Below are 20,742 nucleotides of genomic sequence, written 5' to 3' on the forward strand. Positions count from 1 at the left end.
CGGTTAGACCCACACTCGGAGCACAGTTCCCGTCTCCCTATCCCCTCGGTTTGACCCAAACTCGGAGCACAGTTCCCGTCTCCCTATCCCCTCGGTTAGACCCACTCTCGGAGCACAGTTCCCGTCTCCCTATCCCCTCGGTTAGACCCACTCTCGGAGCACAGTTCCCGTCTCCCTACCCCCACGGTTAGACCCACACTCAGAGCACAGTTCCGGTCTCACTATCCCCTCCTTGAGACCCACACTCGGAGCACAGTTCCCTTCTCCCTATCCCTTCGGTTTGACTCACACTCGGAGCACAGTTCCTGTCTCCGTATCCCCTCATTTAGACCCTAACTCGGAGCACAGTTCCCGTCTCCCTATCCCCTCGGTCAGACCCACACTCGGAGCACAGTTCCCGTCGCCCTATCCCCTCGGTTAGACCCAGAATCGGAGCACGATTCCGGAGTCCCTATCCCCTCGATTCGATCCACACTCGGAATACCGTTCCCGTCTCCTTACCCCCTCGGTTAGACCCACAATCGGAGCACAGTTAACGTCTCCCTATCCACTCGGTTAGACCCACACTCTGAGCACAGTTCCCGTCTCCCTATCCCCTCATTTCGATCCACACTCGGAGCACAGTTCCGGCTGCCCTATCCCCTCGGTTAGACCCACACTCGGAGCACAGTTCCCGACTCCCTTTCCCCTCATTTAGACCCACACTCGGAGCACAGTTCCCGTCTCCCTATCCACTCGGTTAGACCCACACTCGGAGCACAGTTCCCATCACCCTATCCCCTCGGTTAGACCCACACTCGGAGCACAGTTCCCGTCTCCCTATCCCCTCATTTCGATCCACACTCGGAGCACAGTTCCCGTCTCCCTATCCCCTCGGATAGACCCACACTCGGAGCACATTTCCCGTCTCCCTATACCCTCGGTTAGACCCACACTCGGAGCACAGTTCCCATCTCCCTATCCCCTCGATTAGACCCACACTCGTGGCAAAGTTCCCGTCTCCCTATCCCCTCAGTTAGACCCACATTCGGAGCACAGTTCCGGTCTCCCTATCCCCTCGGTTAGACCCACACTCGGAGCGCAGTTCCTGTCTCCCTATCCCCTCAGTTAGACGCACCCTCGAACCAATGTTCCTGTCTCCCTATCCCCTCGGTTAGACCCACACTCGGAACACAGTTCCCGTCTCCCTCTACCCTTGGTTAGACCCACACTCGGTGCACAGTTCCCGTCTCCCTATCCCCTCAGTTAGACCCACACTCGGAACACAGTTCCCGTCTCCCTATCCCCTCAATTAGACCCACACTCGGTGCACAGTTCCCGTCTCCCTACCCCCTCGATCAGACCCACACTGGGAGCGCAGTTCCCGTCTCCCTATCCCCTCGGTTAGACCCACATTCGGAGCACAGTTCCCATCTCCCTACACCCTCAGTTAGACCCACACTCGGAGCACAGTTCCCGTCTCCGAATCACCTCGATTAGACCAAACTCGAAGCACAGTTCCCGTCTCTCTATCCCCTCAGTTAGACCCACACTCTGAGCCCAGTTCCCGTCTCCGAATCACCTCGATTAGACCAAACTCGAAGCACAGTTCCCGTCTCCCTATCCCCTCGGTTCGATCCACACTCGGAGCACAGTTCCCGTCTCCCCATCCCCTCGGTTAGACTCACACTCGGAGCACACTTCCCGTCTCCCTATTCCCTCGGTTAGACCCACACTCGGACCACAGTTCCCGTCTCCCTATCCCCTCGGTTCGATCCACACTCGGAGCACAGTTCCCGTCTCCCCATCCCCTCGGTTAGACTCACACTCGGAGCACAGTTCCCGTCTCCCTCTCCCCTCAGTTCGACCCACAGACGGAGCACAGTTCCCGTGTCCCTATATCTTCGGTTAGACCACGCTTGGAGGACAGTTACAGTCACCCTATGCCCTCGATAAGGCCCATACTCGGAGCACAGTTCCTTTCTCCCGATCCCCACAGTTGGACCCAAACTCGGAGTACAGTTCCCGTCTCCCTATCCCCTCGGATAGACCCACACTCGGAGCACATTTCCCGTCTCCCTATCCCCTCGGTTAGACCCACAATCGGAGCACGGTTCCGGTCTCCCTATCCCCTCGGATAGACCCACACTCGGAGCACAGTTCCCGTCTCCCTATCTCCTCGGTTAGACCCACACTCAGAGCTCAGTTCCCGTCTCCATATCCCCTCGGTTAGACCGACACTCGGAGCACAGTCCCCGTCTCCCTACACCCTCGATTAGACCACACTCGGAGCACAGCTCCCGTCTCCATATCCCCTCGGTTAGACACACACTCGGAGCGCAGTTCCCGTCTCCCTATCCCCTCGGTTCAACCCACAGTAGGAGCACAGTTCCTGTCTCCCTATCCCCTCGGATAGGCCCACACTCGGAGCACATTTCCCGTCTCCCTACCCCCTCGGTTAGACCCACACTCGGAGCACACTCCACGTCTCCCTATCGCTTCGGTTAGACCCACACTCGGAGCACAGTTCCCGTCTCCCTACCCTTTCAGTTAGACCCACACTCGGAGCTCAGGTCCCGTCTCCCTATCCCCTTGGTTAGACCCACACTCGGAGCACAGTTCCCGTCGCCCTATCCCCTCGGTTAGAGCCACACTCAGAGCACATTTCCCGTCTCCCTACCCCCTCGGTTAGACCCACACTCGGAGCACACTTCCCGTCTCCCTATCCCCTCGGTTAGAGCCACACTCGGAGCTCAGTTCCCGTCTCTGAATCACCTCGATTAGACCCACACTCGGAGCACATTTCCCGTCTCCCTATCCCCTCGGTTTGACCCAAACTCGGAGCACAGTTCCTGTCTCCCGATCCCCTTGGTTAGACCGACACTCGGAGCACAGTTCCCGTCTCCCTATCCCCTCGATTAGACCCACACTCGGAGGACAGTTCTGGTCTCCCTATCCCCTCGGTTAGACCCACACTCGGAGCACAGTTCCCGTCTCCCTATCCCCTCGGTTAGACCCACACTCAGAGCACAGTTCCCGTCTCCCTATCCCCTCGGTTAGACCCACACTCGGAGGACAGTTCTGGTCTCCCTATCCCCTCGGTTAGACCCACACTCAGAGCACAGTTCCGGTCTCACTATCCCCTCCTTGAGACCCACACTCGGAGCACAGTTCCCTTCTCCCTATCCCTTCGGTTTGACTCACACTCGGAGCACAGTTCCTGTCTCCCTATCCCCTCATTTAGACCAACACTCGGAGCACAGTTCCCTTCCCCCTATCCCCTTGGTCAGACCCACACTCGGAGCACAGTTCCCGTCTCCCTATCCCCTCGGTTAGACCCACACTCGGAGCACAGTTCCCGTCGCCCTATCCCCTCGGTTAGACCCAGAATCGGAGCACGATTCCGGAGTCCCTATCCCCTCGATTCGATCCACACTCGGAATACCGTTCCCGTCTCCTTACCCCCTCGGTTAGACCCACAATCGGAGCACAGTTAACGTCTCCCTATCCACTCGGTTAGACCCACACTCTGAGCACAGTTCCCGTCTCCCTATCCCCTCATTTCGATCCACACTCGGAGCACAGTTCCGGTCTCCCTATCCCCTCGGTTAGACCCACACTCGGAGCACAGTTCCCGTCTCCCTTCCCCCTCATTTAGACCCACACTCGGAGCACAGTTCCCGTCTCCCTATCCACTCGGTTAGACCCACACTCGGAGCACAGTTCCCGTCTCCCTATCCCCTCGATTAGACCCACACTCGGAGCACAGTTCCCATCTCCCTATCCCCTCGGTTAGACCCACACTCGGAGCACAGTTCCCGTCTCCCTATCCCCTCATTTCGATCCACACTCGGAGCACATTTCCCGTCTCCCTATACCATCGGTTAGACCCACACTCGGAGCACAGTTCCCGTCTCCCTATCCCCTCGATTAGACCCACACTCGGAGCACATTTCCCGTCTCCATATCCCCTCGGTTAGACCCACAATCGGAGCACGGTTCCGGTCTCCCTATCCCCTCGGTTAGACCCACACTCGGAGCACAGTTCCCGTCTCCCTATCCCCTCAGTTGGACGCACCCTCGAACCAATGTTCCTGTCTCCCTTTCCCCTCAGTTAGACCCACACTCGGAACACAGTTCCCGTCTCCCTATCCCCGCGATTAGATCCACACTCGGAGCACAGTTCCCGTCTCCCTATCCCCTCGGTTAGACCCACGTTCGGAGCACAGTTCCCGTCTCCCTATCCCCTCAGTTCGATCCACACTCGGAGCACAGTACCCGTCTACTTATCCCCTCGGTTAGACCCACACTCGGAGCTCAGTTCCCGTCTCCCTATCCCCTTGGTTAGACCCACACTCAGAGCACAGTTCCCGTCGCCCTATCCCCTCGGTTAGAGCCACACTCAGAGCACATTTCCCGTCTCCCTACCCCCTCGGTTAGACCCACACTCGGAGCACACTTCCCGTCTCCCGATCCCCTCGGTTAGAGCCACACTCGGAGCTCAGTTCCCGTCTCTGAATCACCTCGATTAGACCCACACTCGGAGCACATTTCCCGTCTCCCTGTCCCCTCGGTTTGACCCAAACTCGGAGCACAGTTCCTGTCTCCCGATCCCCTTGGTTAGACCGACACTCGGAGCACAGTTCCCGTCTCCCTATCCCCTCGATTAGACCCACACTCGGAGGACAGTTCTGGTCTCCCTATCCCCTCGGTTAGACCCACACTCGGAGCACAGTTCCCGTCTCCCTATCCCCTCGGTTAGACCCACACTCGGAGCACAGTTCCGGTCTCACTATCCCCTCCTTGAGACCCACACTCGGAGCACAGTTCCCTTCTCCCTATCCCTTCGGTTTGACTCACACTCGGAGCACAGTTCCTGTCTCCCTATCCCCTCATTTAGACCCTAACTCGGAGCACAGTTCCCGTCTCCCTATCCCCTCGGTTAGACCCACACTCGGAGCACAGTTCCCGTCGCCCTATCCCCTCGGTTAGACCCAGAATCGGAGCACGATTCCGGAGTCCCTATCCCCTCGATTCGATCCACACTCGGAATACCGTTCCCGTCTCCTGACCCCCTCGGTTAGACCCACAATCGGAGCACAGTTAACGTCTCCCTATCCACTCGGTTAGACCCACACTCTGAGCACAGTTCCCGTCTCCCTATCCCCTCATTTCGATCCACACTCGGAGCACAGTTCCGGCCGCCCTATCCCCTCGGTTAGACCCACACTCGGAGCACAGTTCCCGACTCCCTTTCCCCTCATTTAGACCCACACTCGGAGCACAGTTCCCGTCTCCCTATCCACTCGGTTAGACCCACACTCGGAGCACAGTTCCCATCTCCCTATCCCCTCGGTTAGACCCACACTCGGAGCACAGTTCCCGTCTACCTATCCCCTCATTTCGATCCACACTCGGAGCACAGTTCCCGTCTCCCTATCCCCTCGGATAGACCCACACTCGGAGCACATTTCCCGTCTCCCTATACCCTCGGTTAGACCCACACTCGGAGCACAGTTCCCGTCTCCCTATCCCCTCGATTAGACCCACACTCAGGGCACAGTTCCCGTCTCCCTATCCCCTCGGTTAGACCCACACTCGGAGCACAGTTCCCGTCTCCCTATCCCCTCAGTTCAAACCACACTAGGAGCACAGTCCCGTCTCCCCATCCCCTCGGATAGACGAACACTCGGAGCTCAGTTCCCGTCTCCCTATCCCCTTGGTTCGATCCACACTCGGAGCAGAATTCCCGTCTACTTATCCCCTCGGTTAGGCCCACACTCGGAGCACAGTTCCCGTCTCCCTATCCCCTCGGATAGACCCACACTCGGAGCACAGTTCCCGTCTCCCTATCTCCTCGGTTAGACCCACACTCAGAGCACAGTTCCCGTCTCCATATCCCCTCGGTTAGACCGACACTCGGATCACAGTCCCCGTCTCCCTACACCCTCGATTAGACCACACTCGGAGCACAGCTCCCGTCTCCATATCCCCTCGGTTAGACACACACTCGGAGCGCAGTTCCCGTCTCCCTATCCCCTCGGTTCAACCCACAGTAGGAGCACAGTTCCTGTCTCCCTATCCCCTCGGTTAGACCCACACTCGGAGCACAGTTCCCGTCTCCCTATCCCCTCGGATAGGCCCACACTCGGAGCACATTTCCCGTCTCCCTACCCCCTCGGTTAGACCCACACTCGGAGCACACTCCACGTCTCCCTATCGCTTCGGTTAGACCCACACTCGGAGCACAGTTCCCGTCTCCCTACCCTTTCGGTTAGACCCACACTCGGAGCTCAGGTCCCGTCTCCCTGTCCCCTTGGTTAGACCCACACTCGGAGCACAGTTCCCGTCCCCCTATCCCCTCGGTTAGAGCCACACTCAGAGCACATTTCCCGTCTCCCTACCCCCTCGGTTTGACCCACACTCGGAGCACACTTCCCGTCTCCCTATCCCCTCGGTTAGAGCCACACTCGGAGCTCAGTTCCCGTCTCCCTATCCCCTCGGTTAGACCCACTCTCGGAGCACAGTTCCCGTCTCCCTATCCCCTCGGTTAGACCCACTCTCGGAGCACAGTTCCCGTCTCCCTACCCCCACGGTTAGACCCACACTCAGAGCACAGTTCCGGTCTCACTATCCCCTCCTTGAGACCCACACTCGGAGCACAGTTCCCTTCTCCCTATCCCTTCGGTTTGACTCACACTCGGAGCACAGTTCCTGTCTCCCTATCCCCTCATTTAGACCCTAACTCGGAGCACAGTTCCCGTCTCCCTATCCCCTCGGTCAGACCCACACTCGGAGCACAGTTCCCGTCGCCCTATCCCCTCGGTTAGACCCAGAATCGGAGCACGATTCCGGAGTCCCTATCCCCTCGATTCGATCCACACTCGGAATACCGTTCCCGTCTCCTTACCCCCTCGGTTAGACCCACAATCGGAGCACAGTTAACGTCTCCCTATCCACTCGGTTAGACCCACACTCTGAGCACAGTTCCCGTCTCCCTATCCCCTCATTTCGATCCACACTCGGAGCACAGTTCCGGCCGCCCTATCCCCTCGGTTAGACCCACACTCGGAGCACAGTTCCCGACTCCCTTTCCCCTCATTTAGACCCACACTCGGAGCACAGTTCCCGTCTCCCTATCCACTCGGTTAGACCCACACTCGGAGCACAGTTCCCATCTCCCTATCCCCTCGGTTAGACCCACACTCGGAGCACAGTTCCCGTCTCCCTATCCCCTCATTTCGATCCACACTCGGAGCACAGTTCCCGTCTCCCTATCCCCTCGGATAGACCCACACTCGGAGCACATTTCCCGTCTCCCTATACCCTCGGTTAGACCCACACTCGGAGCACAGTTCCCGTCTCCCTATCCCCTCGATTAGACCCACACTCGGGGCACAGTTCCCGTCTCCCTATCCCCTCGGTTAGACCCACACTCGGAGCACAGTTCCCGTCTCCCTATCCCCTCGGTTTGACCCAAACTCGGAGCACAGTTCCCGTCTCCCTATCCCCTCGGTTAGACCCACTCTCGGAGCACAGTTCCCGTCTCCCTATCCCCTCGGTTAGACCCACTCTCGGAGCACAGTTCCCGTCTCCCTACCCCCACGGTTAGACCCACACTCAGAGCACAGTTCCGGTCTCACTATCCCCTCCTTGAGACCCACACTCGGAGCACAGTTCCCTTCTCCCTATCCCTTCGGTTTGACTCACACTCGGAGCACAGTTCCTGTCTCCGTATCCCCTCATTTAGACCCTAACTCGGAGCACAGTTCCCGTCTCCCTATCCCCTCGGTCAGACCCACACTCGGAGCACAGTTCCCGTCGCCCTATCCCCTCGGTTAGACCCAGAATCGGAGCACGATTCCGGAGTCCCTATCCCCTCGATTCGATCCACACTCGGAATACCGTTCCCGTCTCCTTACCCCCTCGGTTAGACCCACAATCGGAGCACAGTTAACGTCTCCCTATCCACTCGGTTAGACCCACACTCTGAGCACAGTTCCCGTCTCCCTATCCCCTCATTTCGATCCACACTCGGAGCACAGTTCCGGCTGCCCTATCCCCTCGGTTAGACCCACACTCGGAGCACAGTTCCCGACTCCCTTTCCCCTCATTTAGACCCACACTCGGAGCACAGTTCCCGTCTCCCTATCCACTCGGTTAGACCCACACTCGGAGCACAGTTCCCATCACCCTATCCCCTCGGTTAGACCCACACTCGGAGCACAGTTCCCGTCTCCCTATCCCCTCATTTCGATCCACACTCGGAGCACAGTTCCCGTCTCCCTATCCCCTCGGATAGACCCACACTCGGAGCACATTTCCCGTCTCCCTATACCCTCGGTTAGACCCACACTCGGAGCACAGTTCCCATCTCCCTATCCCCTCGATTAGACCCACACTCGTGGCAAAGTTCCCGTCTCCCTATCCCCTCAGTTAGACCCACATTCGGAGCACAGTTCCGGTCTCCCAATCCCCTCGGTTAGACCCACACTCGGAGCGCAGTTCCTGTCTCCCTATCCCCTCAGTTAGACGCACCCTCGAACCAATGTTCCTGTCTCCCTATCCCCTCGGTTAGACCCACACTCGGAACACAGTTCCCGTCTCCCTCTACCCTTGGTTAGACCCACACTCGGTGCACAGTTCCCGTCTCCCTATCCCCTCAGTTAGACCCACACTCGGAACACAGTTCCCGTCTCCCTATCCCCTCAATTAGACCCACACTCGGTGCACAGTTCCCGTCTCCCTACCCCCTCGATCAGACCCACACTGGGAGCGCAGTTCCCGTCTCCCTATCCCCTCGGTTAGACCCACATTCGGAGCACAGTTCCCATCTCCCTACACCCTCAGTTAGACCCACACTCGGAGCACAGTTCCCGTCTCCGAATCACCTCGATTAGACCAAACTCGAAGCACAGTTCCCGTCTCTCTATCCCCTCAGTTAGACCCACACTCTGAGCCCAGTTCCCGTCTCCGAATCACCTCGATTAGACCAAACTCGAAGCACAGTTCCCGTCTCCCTATCCCCTCGGTTCGATCCACACTCGGAGCACAGTTCCCGTCTCCCCATCCCCTCGGTTAGACTCACACTCGGAGCACACTTCCCGTCTCCCTATCCCCTCGGTTAGACCCACACTCGGACCACAGTTCCCGTCTCCCTATCCCCTCGGTTCGATCCACACTCGGAGCACAGTTCCCGTCTCCCCATCCCCTCGGTTAGACTCACACTCGGAGCACAGTTCCCGTCTCCCTCTCCCCTCAGTTCGACCCACAGACGGAGCACAGTTCCCGTGTCCCTATATCTTCGGTTAGACCACGCTTGGAGGACAGTTACAGTCACCCTATGCCCTCGATAAGGCCCATACTCGGAGCACAGTTCCTTTCTCCCGATCCCCACAGTTGGACCCAAACTCGGAGTACAGTTCCCGTCTCCCTATCCCCTCGGATAGACCCACACTCGGAGCACATTTCCCGTCTCCCTATCCCCTCGGTTAGACCCACAATCGGAGCACGGTTCCGGTCTCCCTATCCCCTCGGATAGACCCACACTCGGAGCACAGTTCCCGTCTCCCTATCTCCTCGGTTAGACCCACACTCAGAGCTCAGTTCCCGTCTCCATATCCCCTCGGTTAGACCGACACTCGGAGCACAGTCCCCGTCTCCCTACACCCTCGATTAGACCACACTCGGAGCACAGCTCCCGTCTCCATATCCCCTCGGTTAGACACACACTCGGAGCGCAGTTCCCGTCTCCCTATCCCCTCGGTTCAACCCACAGTAGGAGCACAGTTCCTGTCTCCCTATCCCCTCGGATAGGCCCACACTCGGAGCACATTTCCCGTCTCCCTACCCCCTCGGTTAGACCCACACTCGGAGCACACTCCACGTCTCCCTATCGCTTCGGTTAGACCCACACTCGGAGCACAGTTCCCGTCTCCCTACCCTTTCAGTTAGACCCACACTAGGAGCTCAGGTCCCGTCTCCCTATCCCCTTGGTTAGACCCACACTCGGAGCACAGTTCCCGTCGCCCTATCCCCTCGGTTAGAGCCACACTCAGAGCACATTTCCCGTCTCCCTACCCCCTCGGTTAGACCCACACTCGGAGCACACTTCCCGTCTCCCTATCCCCTCGGTTAGAGCCACACTCGGAGCTCAGTTCCCGTCTCTGAATCACCTCGATTAGACCCACACTCGGAGCACATTTCCCGTCTCCCTATCCCCTCGGTTTGACCCAAACTCGGAGCACAGTTCCTGTCTCCCGATCCCCTTGGTTAGACCGACACTCGGAGCACAGTTCCCGTCTCCCTATCCCCTCGATTAGACCCACACTCGGAGGACAGTTCTGGTCTCCCTATCCCCTCGGTTAGACCCACACTCGGAGCACAGTTCCCGTCTCCCTATCCCCTCGGTTAGACCCACACTCAGAGCACAGTTCCCGTCTCCCTATCCCCTCGGTTAGACCCACACTCGGAGGACAGTTCTGGTCTCCCTATCCCCTCGGTTAGACCCACACTCAGAGCACAGTTCCGGTCTCACTATCCCCTCCTTGAGACCCACACTCGGAGCACAGTTCCCTTCTCCCTATCCCTTCGGTTTGACTCACACTCGGAGCACAGTTCCTGTCTCCCTATCCCCTCATTTAGACCCACACTCGGAGCACAGTTCCCTTCCCCCTATCCCCTTGGTCAGACCCACACTCGGAGCACAGTTCCCGTCTCCCTATCCCCTCGGTTAGACCCACACTCGGAGCACAGTTCCCGTCGCCCTATCCCCTCGGTTAGACCCAGAATCGGGGCACGATTCCGGTGTCCCTATCCCCTCGATTCGATCCACACTCGGAATACCGTTCCCGTCTCCTTACCCCCTCGGTTAGACCCACAATCGGAGCACAGTTAACGTCTCCCTATCCACTCGGTTAGACCCACACTCTGAGCACAGTTCCCGTCTCCCTATCCCCTCATTTCGATCCACACTCGGAGCACAGTTCCGGTCTCCCTATCCCCTCGGTTAGACCCACACTCGGAGCACAGTTCCCGTCTCCCTTCCCCCTCATTTAGACCCACACTCGGAGCACAGTTCCCGTCTCCCTATCCACTCGGTTAGACCCACACTCGGAGCACAGTTCCCGTCTCCCTATCCCCTCGATTAGACCCACACTCGGAGCACAGTTCCCATCTCCCTATCCCCTCGGTTAGACCCACACTCGGAGCACAGTTCCCGTCTCCCTATCCCCTCATTTCGATCCACACTCGGAGCACATTTCCCGTCTCCCTATACCATCGGTTAGACCCACACTCGGAGCACAGTTCCCGTCTCCCTATCCCCTCGATTAGACCCACACTCGGAGCACATTTCCCGTCTCCATATCCCCTCGGTTAGACCCACAATCGGAGCACGGTTCCGGTCTCCCTATCCCCTCGGTTAGACCCACACTCGGAGCACAGTTCCCGTCTCCCTATCCCCTCAGTTGGACGCACCCTCGAACCAATGTTCCTGTCTCCCTTTCCCCTCAGTTAGACCCACACTCGGAACACAGTTCCCGTCTCCCTATCCCCGCGATTAGATCCACACTCGGAGCACAGTTCCCGTCTCCCTATCCCCTCGGTTAGACCCACGTTCGGAGCACAGTTCCCGTCTCCCTATCCCCTCAGTTCGATCCACACTCGGAGCACAGTACCCGTCTACTTATCCCCTCGGTTAGACCCACACTCGGAGCTCAGTTCCCGTCTCCCTATCCCCTTGGTTAGACCCACACTCAGAGCACAGTTCCCGTCGCCCTATCCCCTCGGTTAGAGCCACACTCAGAGCACATTTCCCGTCTCCCTACCCCCTCGGTTAGACCCACACTCGGAGCACACTTCCCGTCTCCCGATCCCCTCGGTTAGAGCCACACTCGGAGCTCAGTTCCCGTCTCTGAATCACCTCGATTAGACCCACACTCGGAGCACATTTCCCGTCTCCCTATCCCCTCGGTTTGACCCAAACTCGGAGCACAGTTCCTGTCTCCCGATCCCCTTGGTTAGACCGACACTCGGAGCACAGTTCCCGTCTCCCTATCCCCTCGATTAGACCCACACTCGGAGGACAGTTCTGGTCTCCCTATCCCCTCGGTTAGACCCACACTCGGAGCACAGTTCCCGTCTCCCTATCCCCTCGGTTAGACCCACACTCGGAGCACAGTTCCTGTCTCCCTATCCCCTCATTTCGATCCACACTCGGAGCACAGTTCCAGTCTCCCTGTCGCCTCGATTAGACCACTCCCTGAGCACAGTTCCCGTCTCCCTATCCCCTCGATTAGACCACACTCGGAGCACAGTTCCCGTCTCCTTATCCCCTCGATTAGACCACACTCGGAGCACAGTTCCTGTCTCCGTATCCTCTCAGTTAGACCCATACTCGGAGCACAGTTCTGTTCATCCTATCACCTCGGTTAGACCCACACTCGGAGCACAGTTCCCGTCTCCCTATCCCCTCAGTTAGGCCACATTCGGAGCACAGTTCCCGTCTCCCTATCCCCTCGGTTTGACCCACACTCGGAGCACAGTTCCCGTCTCCCTATCCCCTCAGTTCAACCCACACTAGGAGCACAGTCCCGTCTCCCCATCCCCTCGGATAGATGAACACTCGGAGCACAGTTGCCGTCTCCCTATCCCCTCGGTTCGATCCACACTCGGAGCACAGTTCCCGTCTACTTATCCCCTCGGTTAGGCCCACACTCGGAGCACAGTTCCCGTCTCCCTATCCCCGCGGTTAGACCCACTCTCGGAGCACAGTTCCCGTCTCCCTATCCCCGCGGTTAGACCCACTCTCGGAGCACAGTTCCCGTCTCCCTACCCCCACGGTTAGACCCACACTCAGAGCACAGTTCCGGTCTCACTATCCCCTCCCTGAGACCCACACTCGGAGCACAGTTCCCTTCTCCCTATCCCTTCGGTTTGACTCACACTCGGAGCACAGTTCCTGTCTCCCTATCCCCTCATTTAGACCCACACTCGGAGCACAGTTCCCTTCCCCCTATCCCCTTGGTCAGACCCACGCTCGGAGCACAGTTCCCGTCGCCCTATCCCCTCGGTTAGACCCAGAATCGGAGCACGATTCCGGTGTCCCTATCCCCTCGATTCGATCCACACTTGGAATACCGTTCCCGTCTCCTTACCCCCTCAGTTAGACCCACACTCGGAGCACAGTTCCCGTCTCCCTATCCCCTCATTTCGATCCACACTCGGAGCACAGTTCCGGTCTCCCTATCCCCTCGGTTAGACCCACACTCGGAGCATAGTTCCCTTCCCCCTATCCCCTCGGTTAGACCCACGGTCGGATCACAGTTCCGGTCTCCCTATCGCCTCGGTTAGACCCATATTCAGAACATAAGAACATAAGAAATAGGAGCAGGAGTAGGCCATCTGGCCCTTCGAGCCTGCCCCGCCATTCAATAAGATCATGGCTGATCTGTCGTGGCTCAGTTCCACATTCCCGCCCTCTCCCCATAACCCTTAATCCCCTCTCTTATCAAAAACCCATCAACCCGCGTCTTAAAAATATTTAGCGAGGCAGCCTCCACCACTTCAACGGGCAGAGAATTCCAGAGATTCACCACCCTTTGAGTGAAGTAGTTCCTCCTCAACTCCGTTCTAAACCACCCCCCCCTTTATCTTGAGGCTGTGCCCCCTAGTCCTACTGTCCTTTCTGAGCGGGAAGAGTCTCTCCACCTCTATCCTATCCATCCCATTCATCATCTTATACGTCTCAATGAGATCTCCCCTCATTCTTCTAAACTCTAACGAGTACAAGCCCATTTTATTCAGCCTCTCCTCATAGCTCAACCCCCTCAACTCCGGTATCAGCCTAGTAAACCTCCTCTGCACTCCCTCCAAGGCCAAAATATCTTTGCGCAGGTGCGGCGCCCAAAACTGCACACAGTACTCCAGCTGCGGCCTCACCAATGCCCTATACAGCCGCAGCAAGACCTCCCTACTTTTATATTCAATCCCCCTCGCTATGAAGGCCAGCATCCCATTCGCCTTCCTGACCACCTGCTGCACCTGCAAGCTGGGTTTTTGCGACTCATGCACAAGGACCCCGAGGCCCCTCTGCACCGTCGCCTGCTGCAGTTTTTCACCTCGTAAGTAATAGTCCTTCCTACCATTATTCCTACCAAAGTGGACCACCTCACACTTGCCAACATTAAATTCCATTTGCCATTTCCTGGCCCATTCGCCCAGCCTATCTAGATCCTTCTGCAGACTCTCCACACCCTCCGCACAATTTGCCGCTCCCCCAATCTTGGTGTCATCAGCAAATTTCGACACCCTACACTCGGTTCCCTCCTCCAGATCATCTATATAAATGGTAAAAAGCTGAGGCCCCAGCACCGACCCCTGGGGCACTCCACTAGTCACCATCCGCCAATCCGAATAGCACCCGTTGACCCCCACTCTCTGCCTCCTATTTGACAACCAATCCTCTATCCACGCTAACACCCTACCCCCAACTCCATGTCCCTCTACCTTCTGCAATAACCTCTTGTGAGGCACTTTGTCAAACGCCTTCTGAAAATCTAGAAAGACCACATCCACCGGCTCTCCTCTATCCACCGCCCTAGACACATCCTCATAGAACTCCATAAATTTGAACACAGTTCCCGTCTCCCTATCCCCTCATTTCGACCCACACTCAGAGCACAGTTCCCGTCTCCCTATCCCCTCGGTTAGACCCACACTCGGAGCACAGTTCCCGTCCCCCATCCCCTCGGTTAGACCCACACTCGGAGCACAGTTCCCGTCTCCCTATCTCCTCGGTTAGATCCACACTCGGAGCACAGTTCCCGTCTCCCTATCCCCTCGGTTAGACCCACACTCGGAGCACAGTTCCTGTCTCCCTATCCCCTCATTTCGATCCACACTCGGAGCACAGTTCCAGTCTCCCTGTCGCCTCGATTAGACCACTCCCTGAGCACAGTTCCCGTCTCCCTATCCCCTCGATTAGACCACACTCGGAGCACAGTTCCCGTCTCCTTATCCCCTCGATTAGACCACACTCGGAGCACAGTTCCTGTCTCCGTATCCTCTCAGTTAGACCCATACTCGGAGCACAGTTCTGTTCATCCTATCACCTCGGTTAGACCCACACTCGGAGCACAGTTCCCGTCTCCCTATCCCCTCAGTTAGGCCACATTCGGAGCACAGTTCCCGTCTCCCTATCCCCTCGGTTTGACCCACACTCGGAGCACAGTTCCCGTCTCCCTATCCCCTCAGTTCAACCCACACTAGGAGCACAGTCCCGTCTCCCCATCCCCTCGGATAGATGAACACTCGGAGCACAGTTGCCGTCTCCCTATCCCCTCGGTTCGATCCACACTCGGAGCACAGTTCCCGTCTACTTATCCCCTCGGTTAGGCCCACACTCGGAGCACAGTTCCCGTCTCCCTATCCCCGCGGTTAGACCCACTCTCGGAGCACAGTTCCCGTCTCCCTACCCCCACGGTTAGACCCACACTCAGAGCACAGTTCCGGTCTCACTATCCCCTCCCTGAGACCCACACTCGGAGCACAGTTCCCTTCTCCCTATCCCTTCGGTTTGACTCACACTCGGAGCACAGTTCCTGTCTCCCTATCCCCTCATTTAGACCCACACTCGGAGCACAGTTCCCTTCCCCCTATCCCCTTGGTCAGACCCACGCTCGGAGCACAGTTCCCGTCGCCCTATCCCCTCGGTTAGACCCAGAATCGGAGCACGATTCCGGTGTCCCTATCCCCTCGATTCGATCCACACTTGGAATACCGTTCCCGTCTCCTTACCCCCTCAGTTAGACCCACACTCGGAGCACAGTTCCCGTCTCCCTATCCCCTCATTTCGATCCACACTCGGAGCACAGTTCCGGTCTCCCTATCCCCTCGGTTAGACCCACACTCGGAGCATAGTTCCCTTCCCCCTATCCCCTCGGTTAGACCCACGGTCGGATCACAGTTCCGGTCTCCCTATCGCCTCGGTTAGACCCATATTCAGAACATAAGAACATAAGAAATAGGAGCAGGAGTAGGCCATCTGGCCCTTCGAGCCTGCCCCGCCATTCAATAAGATCATGGCTGATCTGTCGTGGCTCAGTTCCACATTCCCGCCCTCTCCCCATAACCCTTAATCCCCTCTCTTATCAAAAACCCATCAACCCGCGTCTTAAAAATATTTAGCGAGGCAGCCTCCACCACTTCAACGGGCAGAGAATTCCAGAGATTCACCACCCTTTGAGTGAAGTAGTTCCTCCTCAACTCCGTTCTAAACCACCCCCCCCTTTATCTTGAGGCTGTGCCCCCTAGTCCTACTGTCCTTTCTGAGCGGGAAGAGTCTCTCCACCTCTATCCTATCCATCCCATTCATCATCTTATACGTCTCAATGAGATCTCCCCTCATTCTTCTAAACTCTAACGAGTACAAGCCCATTTTATTCAGCCTCTCCTCATAGCTCAACCCCCTCAACTCCGGTATCAGCCTAGTAAACCTCCTCTGCACTCCCTCCAAGGCCAAAATATCTTTGCGCAGGTGCGGCGCCCAAAACTGCACACAGTACTCCAGCTGCGGCCTCACCAATGCCCTATACAGCCGCAGCAAGACCTCCCTACTTTTATATTCAATCCCCCTCGCTATGAAGGCCAGCATCCCATTCGCCTTCCTGACCACCTGCTGCACCTGCAAGCTGGGTTTTTGCGACTCATGCACAAGGACCCCGAGGCCCCTCTGCACCGTCGCCTGCTGCAGTTTTTCACCTCGTAAGTAATAGTCCTTCCTACCATTATTCCTACCAAAGTGGACCACCTCACACTTGCCAACATTAAATTCCATTTGCCATTTCCTGGCCCATTCGCCCAGCCTATCTAGATCCTTCTGCAGACTCTCCACACCCTCCGCACAATTTGCCGCTCCCCCAATCTTGGTGTCATCAGCAAATTTCGACACCCTACACTCGGTTCCCTCCTCCAGATCATCTATATAAATGGTAAAAAGCTGAGGTCCCAGCACCGACCCCTGGGGCACTCCACTAGTCACCATCCGCCAATCCGAATAGCACCCGTTGACCCCCACTCTCTGCCTCCTATTTGACAACCAATCCTCTATCCACGCTAACACCCTACCCCCAACTCCATGTCCCTCTACCTTCTGCAATAACCTCTTGTGAGGCACTTTGTCAAACGCCTTCTGAAAATCTAGAAAGACCACATCCACCGGCTCTCCTCTATCCACCGCCCTAGACACATCCTCATAGAACTCCATAAATTTGAACACAGTTCCCGTCTCCCTATCCCCTCATTTCGACCCACACTCAGAGCACAGTTCCCGTCTCCCTATCCCCTCGGTTAGACCCACACTCGGAGCACAGTTCCCGTCCCCCATCCCCTCGGTTAGACCCACACTCGGAGCACAGTTCCCGTCTCCCTATCTCCTCGGTTAGATCCACACTCGGAGCACAGTTCCCGTCTCCCTATCCCCTCGGTTAGATCCACACTGGGAGCACAGTTCCCGTCTCAATATCCCCTGTATTAGACCCACACTCGGAGCGCCGTGCACAGTTAACGTCTCCCTACACCCTCGATTGGACCCATAATCGGAGCACAGTTCCGGTCTCCCTATCCGCTCGGTCAGACCCACACTCGGAACACAGTTCCCGTCTCCCTATCCCCTCGATTAGACCCACACTCGGAGCACAGTTCCCGTCTCCCTATCCCCTCGGTTAGACCACACTCGGAGTACAGTCCTGGTCTCCCTATCCACTCGATTGGACCACACTCGGAGCACAGTTCCCGTCTCCCTATCCCCTAAGTTAGACCCACACACGGAGCACAGTTCCCGTCCCCTATCCCCTCGATTAGACCACACTCGGAGCACAGTTCCCGTCTCCCTATCCCCTCGCTTTGACCACACTCGGAGCACAGTTCGGATCTCCCTATCCCCTCGATTAGACCCACCCTCGGAGCTCAGTTCCGGTCTCCCTATCCCATCGATTCGACCAAACTCGGAGGACAGTTCCCGTCTCCCTATCCCCTCGGATAGAGCACACAAGGAACACAGTTCCTGTCTCCCTATCCCCTCAATTAGACCCACACTCGGAGCACAGTTCCTGTCTCCCTATCCCCTCGGTTAGACCCACACTGGGAGCACAGTTCCCGTCTCCCTATACCCTCGGTCACACCCACACTCGGAGCACAGTTCCCGTCTCCCTATCCCCTCGGTTGGACCTACACTCGGAGCACAGTTCCCGTCTCCCTATCCCCTCGATTAGACCCACACTCAGAGCACAGTTCCCATCTCCCAATCCCCTCGGTTAGACCCACACTCAGAGCACAGTTCCCATCTCCCTATCCCCTCGGTTAGACCCACACTCGGAGCACAGTTCCCGTCTCCCTATCCCCACAGTTAGACCCACACTCGGAGCACAGTTCCCGTCTCCCGATCCCCTCGGTTAGACCCACACTCGGAGCACAGATCCTGTCTCCCTATCCCCACAGTTAGACCCACACTCGGAGCACTGTTCCGGTCTCCCTATCCCCACAGTTAGACCCATACTCGGAGCACAGCTCCTGCCTCCCTATCCCCTCGGTTAGACCCACAATCGGAGCACAGTTCCAGTCTCCCTATCCCCTAGGTTAGACCCACACTCGGAGCACAGTTCCCGTCTCCCTACCCATTCGGTTCGACCAAACTCGGAACACAGTTCTGGTCTCCCTATCCCCTTGATTATACCACACTCGGAGCACAGTTCCCATCTCCCTATCCATTCGTTTCGACCAAACTCGGAACACAGTTCTGGTCTCCCTATCCACTCGATTAGACCACACTCGGAGCACAGTTCCCATCTCCCTATCCATTTGGTTCGACCAAACTCGGAACACAGTTCTGGTCTCCCTATCCACTCGATTAGACCACTCTCGGAGCACAGTTCCGATCGCCCTATCCCCTCGATTAGACCCACACTCGGAGCACAGTTCCGGTCTCTCTATCCCATCGATTCGACCAAACTCGGAGGACAGTTCCCGTCTCCCTATCCCCTCGGACAGACAACATTCGGAGCACAGTTCCCGTCTCCCTATCCCCTCAATTAGACCCACACTCGGAGCACAGTTCCCGTCTCCATATCCCCTCAATTAGACCCACACTCGGAACACAGTTCCCGTCTCCCTATCCCCACGGTTAGACCACACTCGGAGCACAGTTCCCGTCTCCCTATCCCCTCGATTAGACCCACATTCGGAGCACAGTTCCTGTCTCCCTATCCCCTCGGTTAGACCCACACTCGGGGCACAGTTCCCGTCTCCCTATCCCCTCGATTAGACCCACACTCGGAGCACAGTTCCGGTCTCCCTGTCTCCACAGTTAGACCCACACTTGGAGCACAGTTCCCATCTCCCTATCCCCTCGGTTAGACCCACACTTGGAACACAGTTCCCGTCTCCCTATCCCCTCGATTTGACCACACCCGGAGCACAGTTCCAGTTTCCCATCCCCTTGGTTAGACCACACTTGGAGCACAGTTCCGGTCTCCCTATCTCCTCGGTTAGACCCACACTCGGAGCACAGTTCCCGGTCTCCCTATCCCGTCGGTTAGACCCACACTCGGAGGTCAGTTCCCATCTCCCTATCCCCTCGGTTAGACCCACACTCGGAGCACAGTTCCCGTCTCCCTATCCCCTCGGTTAGACCACACTCGGAGCACAGTTACTGGTCTCCCTATCCCCTCGGTTAGACCACACTCGGAGCACAGTCCCCGGTCTCCCTATCCCCTCGGTTAGACCACACTCGGAGCACAGTTCCCGGTCTCCCTATCTCCTCGGTTAGACCCACACTCGGAGCACAGTTCCGGTCTCCCTATCCCGACTGAGGAATGATTAGAGGGGGGAGCAGCGAGCTTGTGGGGCTGGGGTTAAAATTCAATCAAGCAATGGCCGATCGAAGGGGAGAGCAGGAATTGGATGGGCAGAAGGGTCTGTTTGAATCTCAGTGTCCCAGATTGAGGAATTCTCCTTCCCTCCCTTTCTATCTCTCAGTTTCGTGCGGAGTTCCGAAGGATATCGAACACGGACACTTTGACTACGTGACAACGCATGGGGTCACGTCGTATCTCTCTGCGATCAAATATACTTGTGACGCAAACTACCACGAAAGAGATTTCAGCGATGAAGGTGGGTTCGAGAAATCTGTCCACAGACAGAGCTGAGGGAGCACCGCACTGTGGGAGGGTCAGTGCTGAGGGAGCGCCGCACTGTGGGAGGGTCAGTGCTGAGGGAGCGCCGCGCTGTGGGAGGGTCAGTGCTGAGGGAGCGCCGCACTGCGGGAGGGTCTGTGCTGACGGGGCACCTCACTGTGGGAGGGTCAGAGCTGAGGGAGATCCGCACCGTGGGAGGGTCAGTGCTGAGGGAGCGCCGCACTGTGGGAGGGCCAGTGCTGAGGGAGCACCGCACTGTGGGAGGGTCAGTGCTGAGGGAGCACCGCACAGTGGGAGGGTCCGTGCTGAGGGAGAGCCGCACTGTTGGAAGGTCAGTGCTGAGGGAGCGCCGCACTGTGGGAGGGTCAGTGCTGAGGGAGCGCCGCACTGTGGGAGGGTCGGTGCTGAGGGAGCGCCGCACTGTGGGAGGGTCGGTGCTGAGGGAGCACCGCACAGTGGGAGGGTCAGTGCTGAGGGAGCACCACACTGTAGGAGGGTCCGTGCTGAGGGAGAGCTGCACTGTTGGAAGGTCAGTGCTGAGGGAGCGCCGCACTGTGGGAGGGTCAGTGCT

At 57.4% G+C, this 20,742-nt stretch overlaps 1 protein-coding gene across 1 annotated transcript in view; it reads left to right on the forward strand.

The window, feature by feature from the left end:
• LOC145339510 (haptoglobin-like) overlaps nucleotides 1-20,742 on the forward strand; it is an 85,758-nt gene that overhangs the window by 62,787 nt on the left and 2,229 nt on the right. Inside the window, exon 4 of the mRNA XM_080183988.1 lies at nucleotides 20,014-20,148. Coding sequence (XP_080040114.1) covers nucleotides 20,014-20,148 — 135 coding nt within the window. The remainder of the gene's footprint in view (nucleotides 1-20,013; nucleotides 20,149-20,742) is intronic.

This window comes from Carcharhinus amblyrhynchos, unplaced genomic scaffold, assembly GCF_965287045.1.
Source record: "Carcharhinus amblyrhynchos unplaced genomic scaffold, sCarAmb.v2.hapA scaffold_511, whole genome shotgun sequence".
Lineage (NCBI taxonomy): Eukaryota > Metazoa > Chordata > Chondrichthyes > Carcharhiniformes > Carcharhinidae > Carcharhinus > Carcharhinus amblyrhynchos.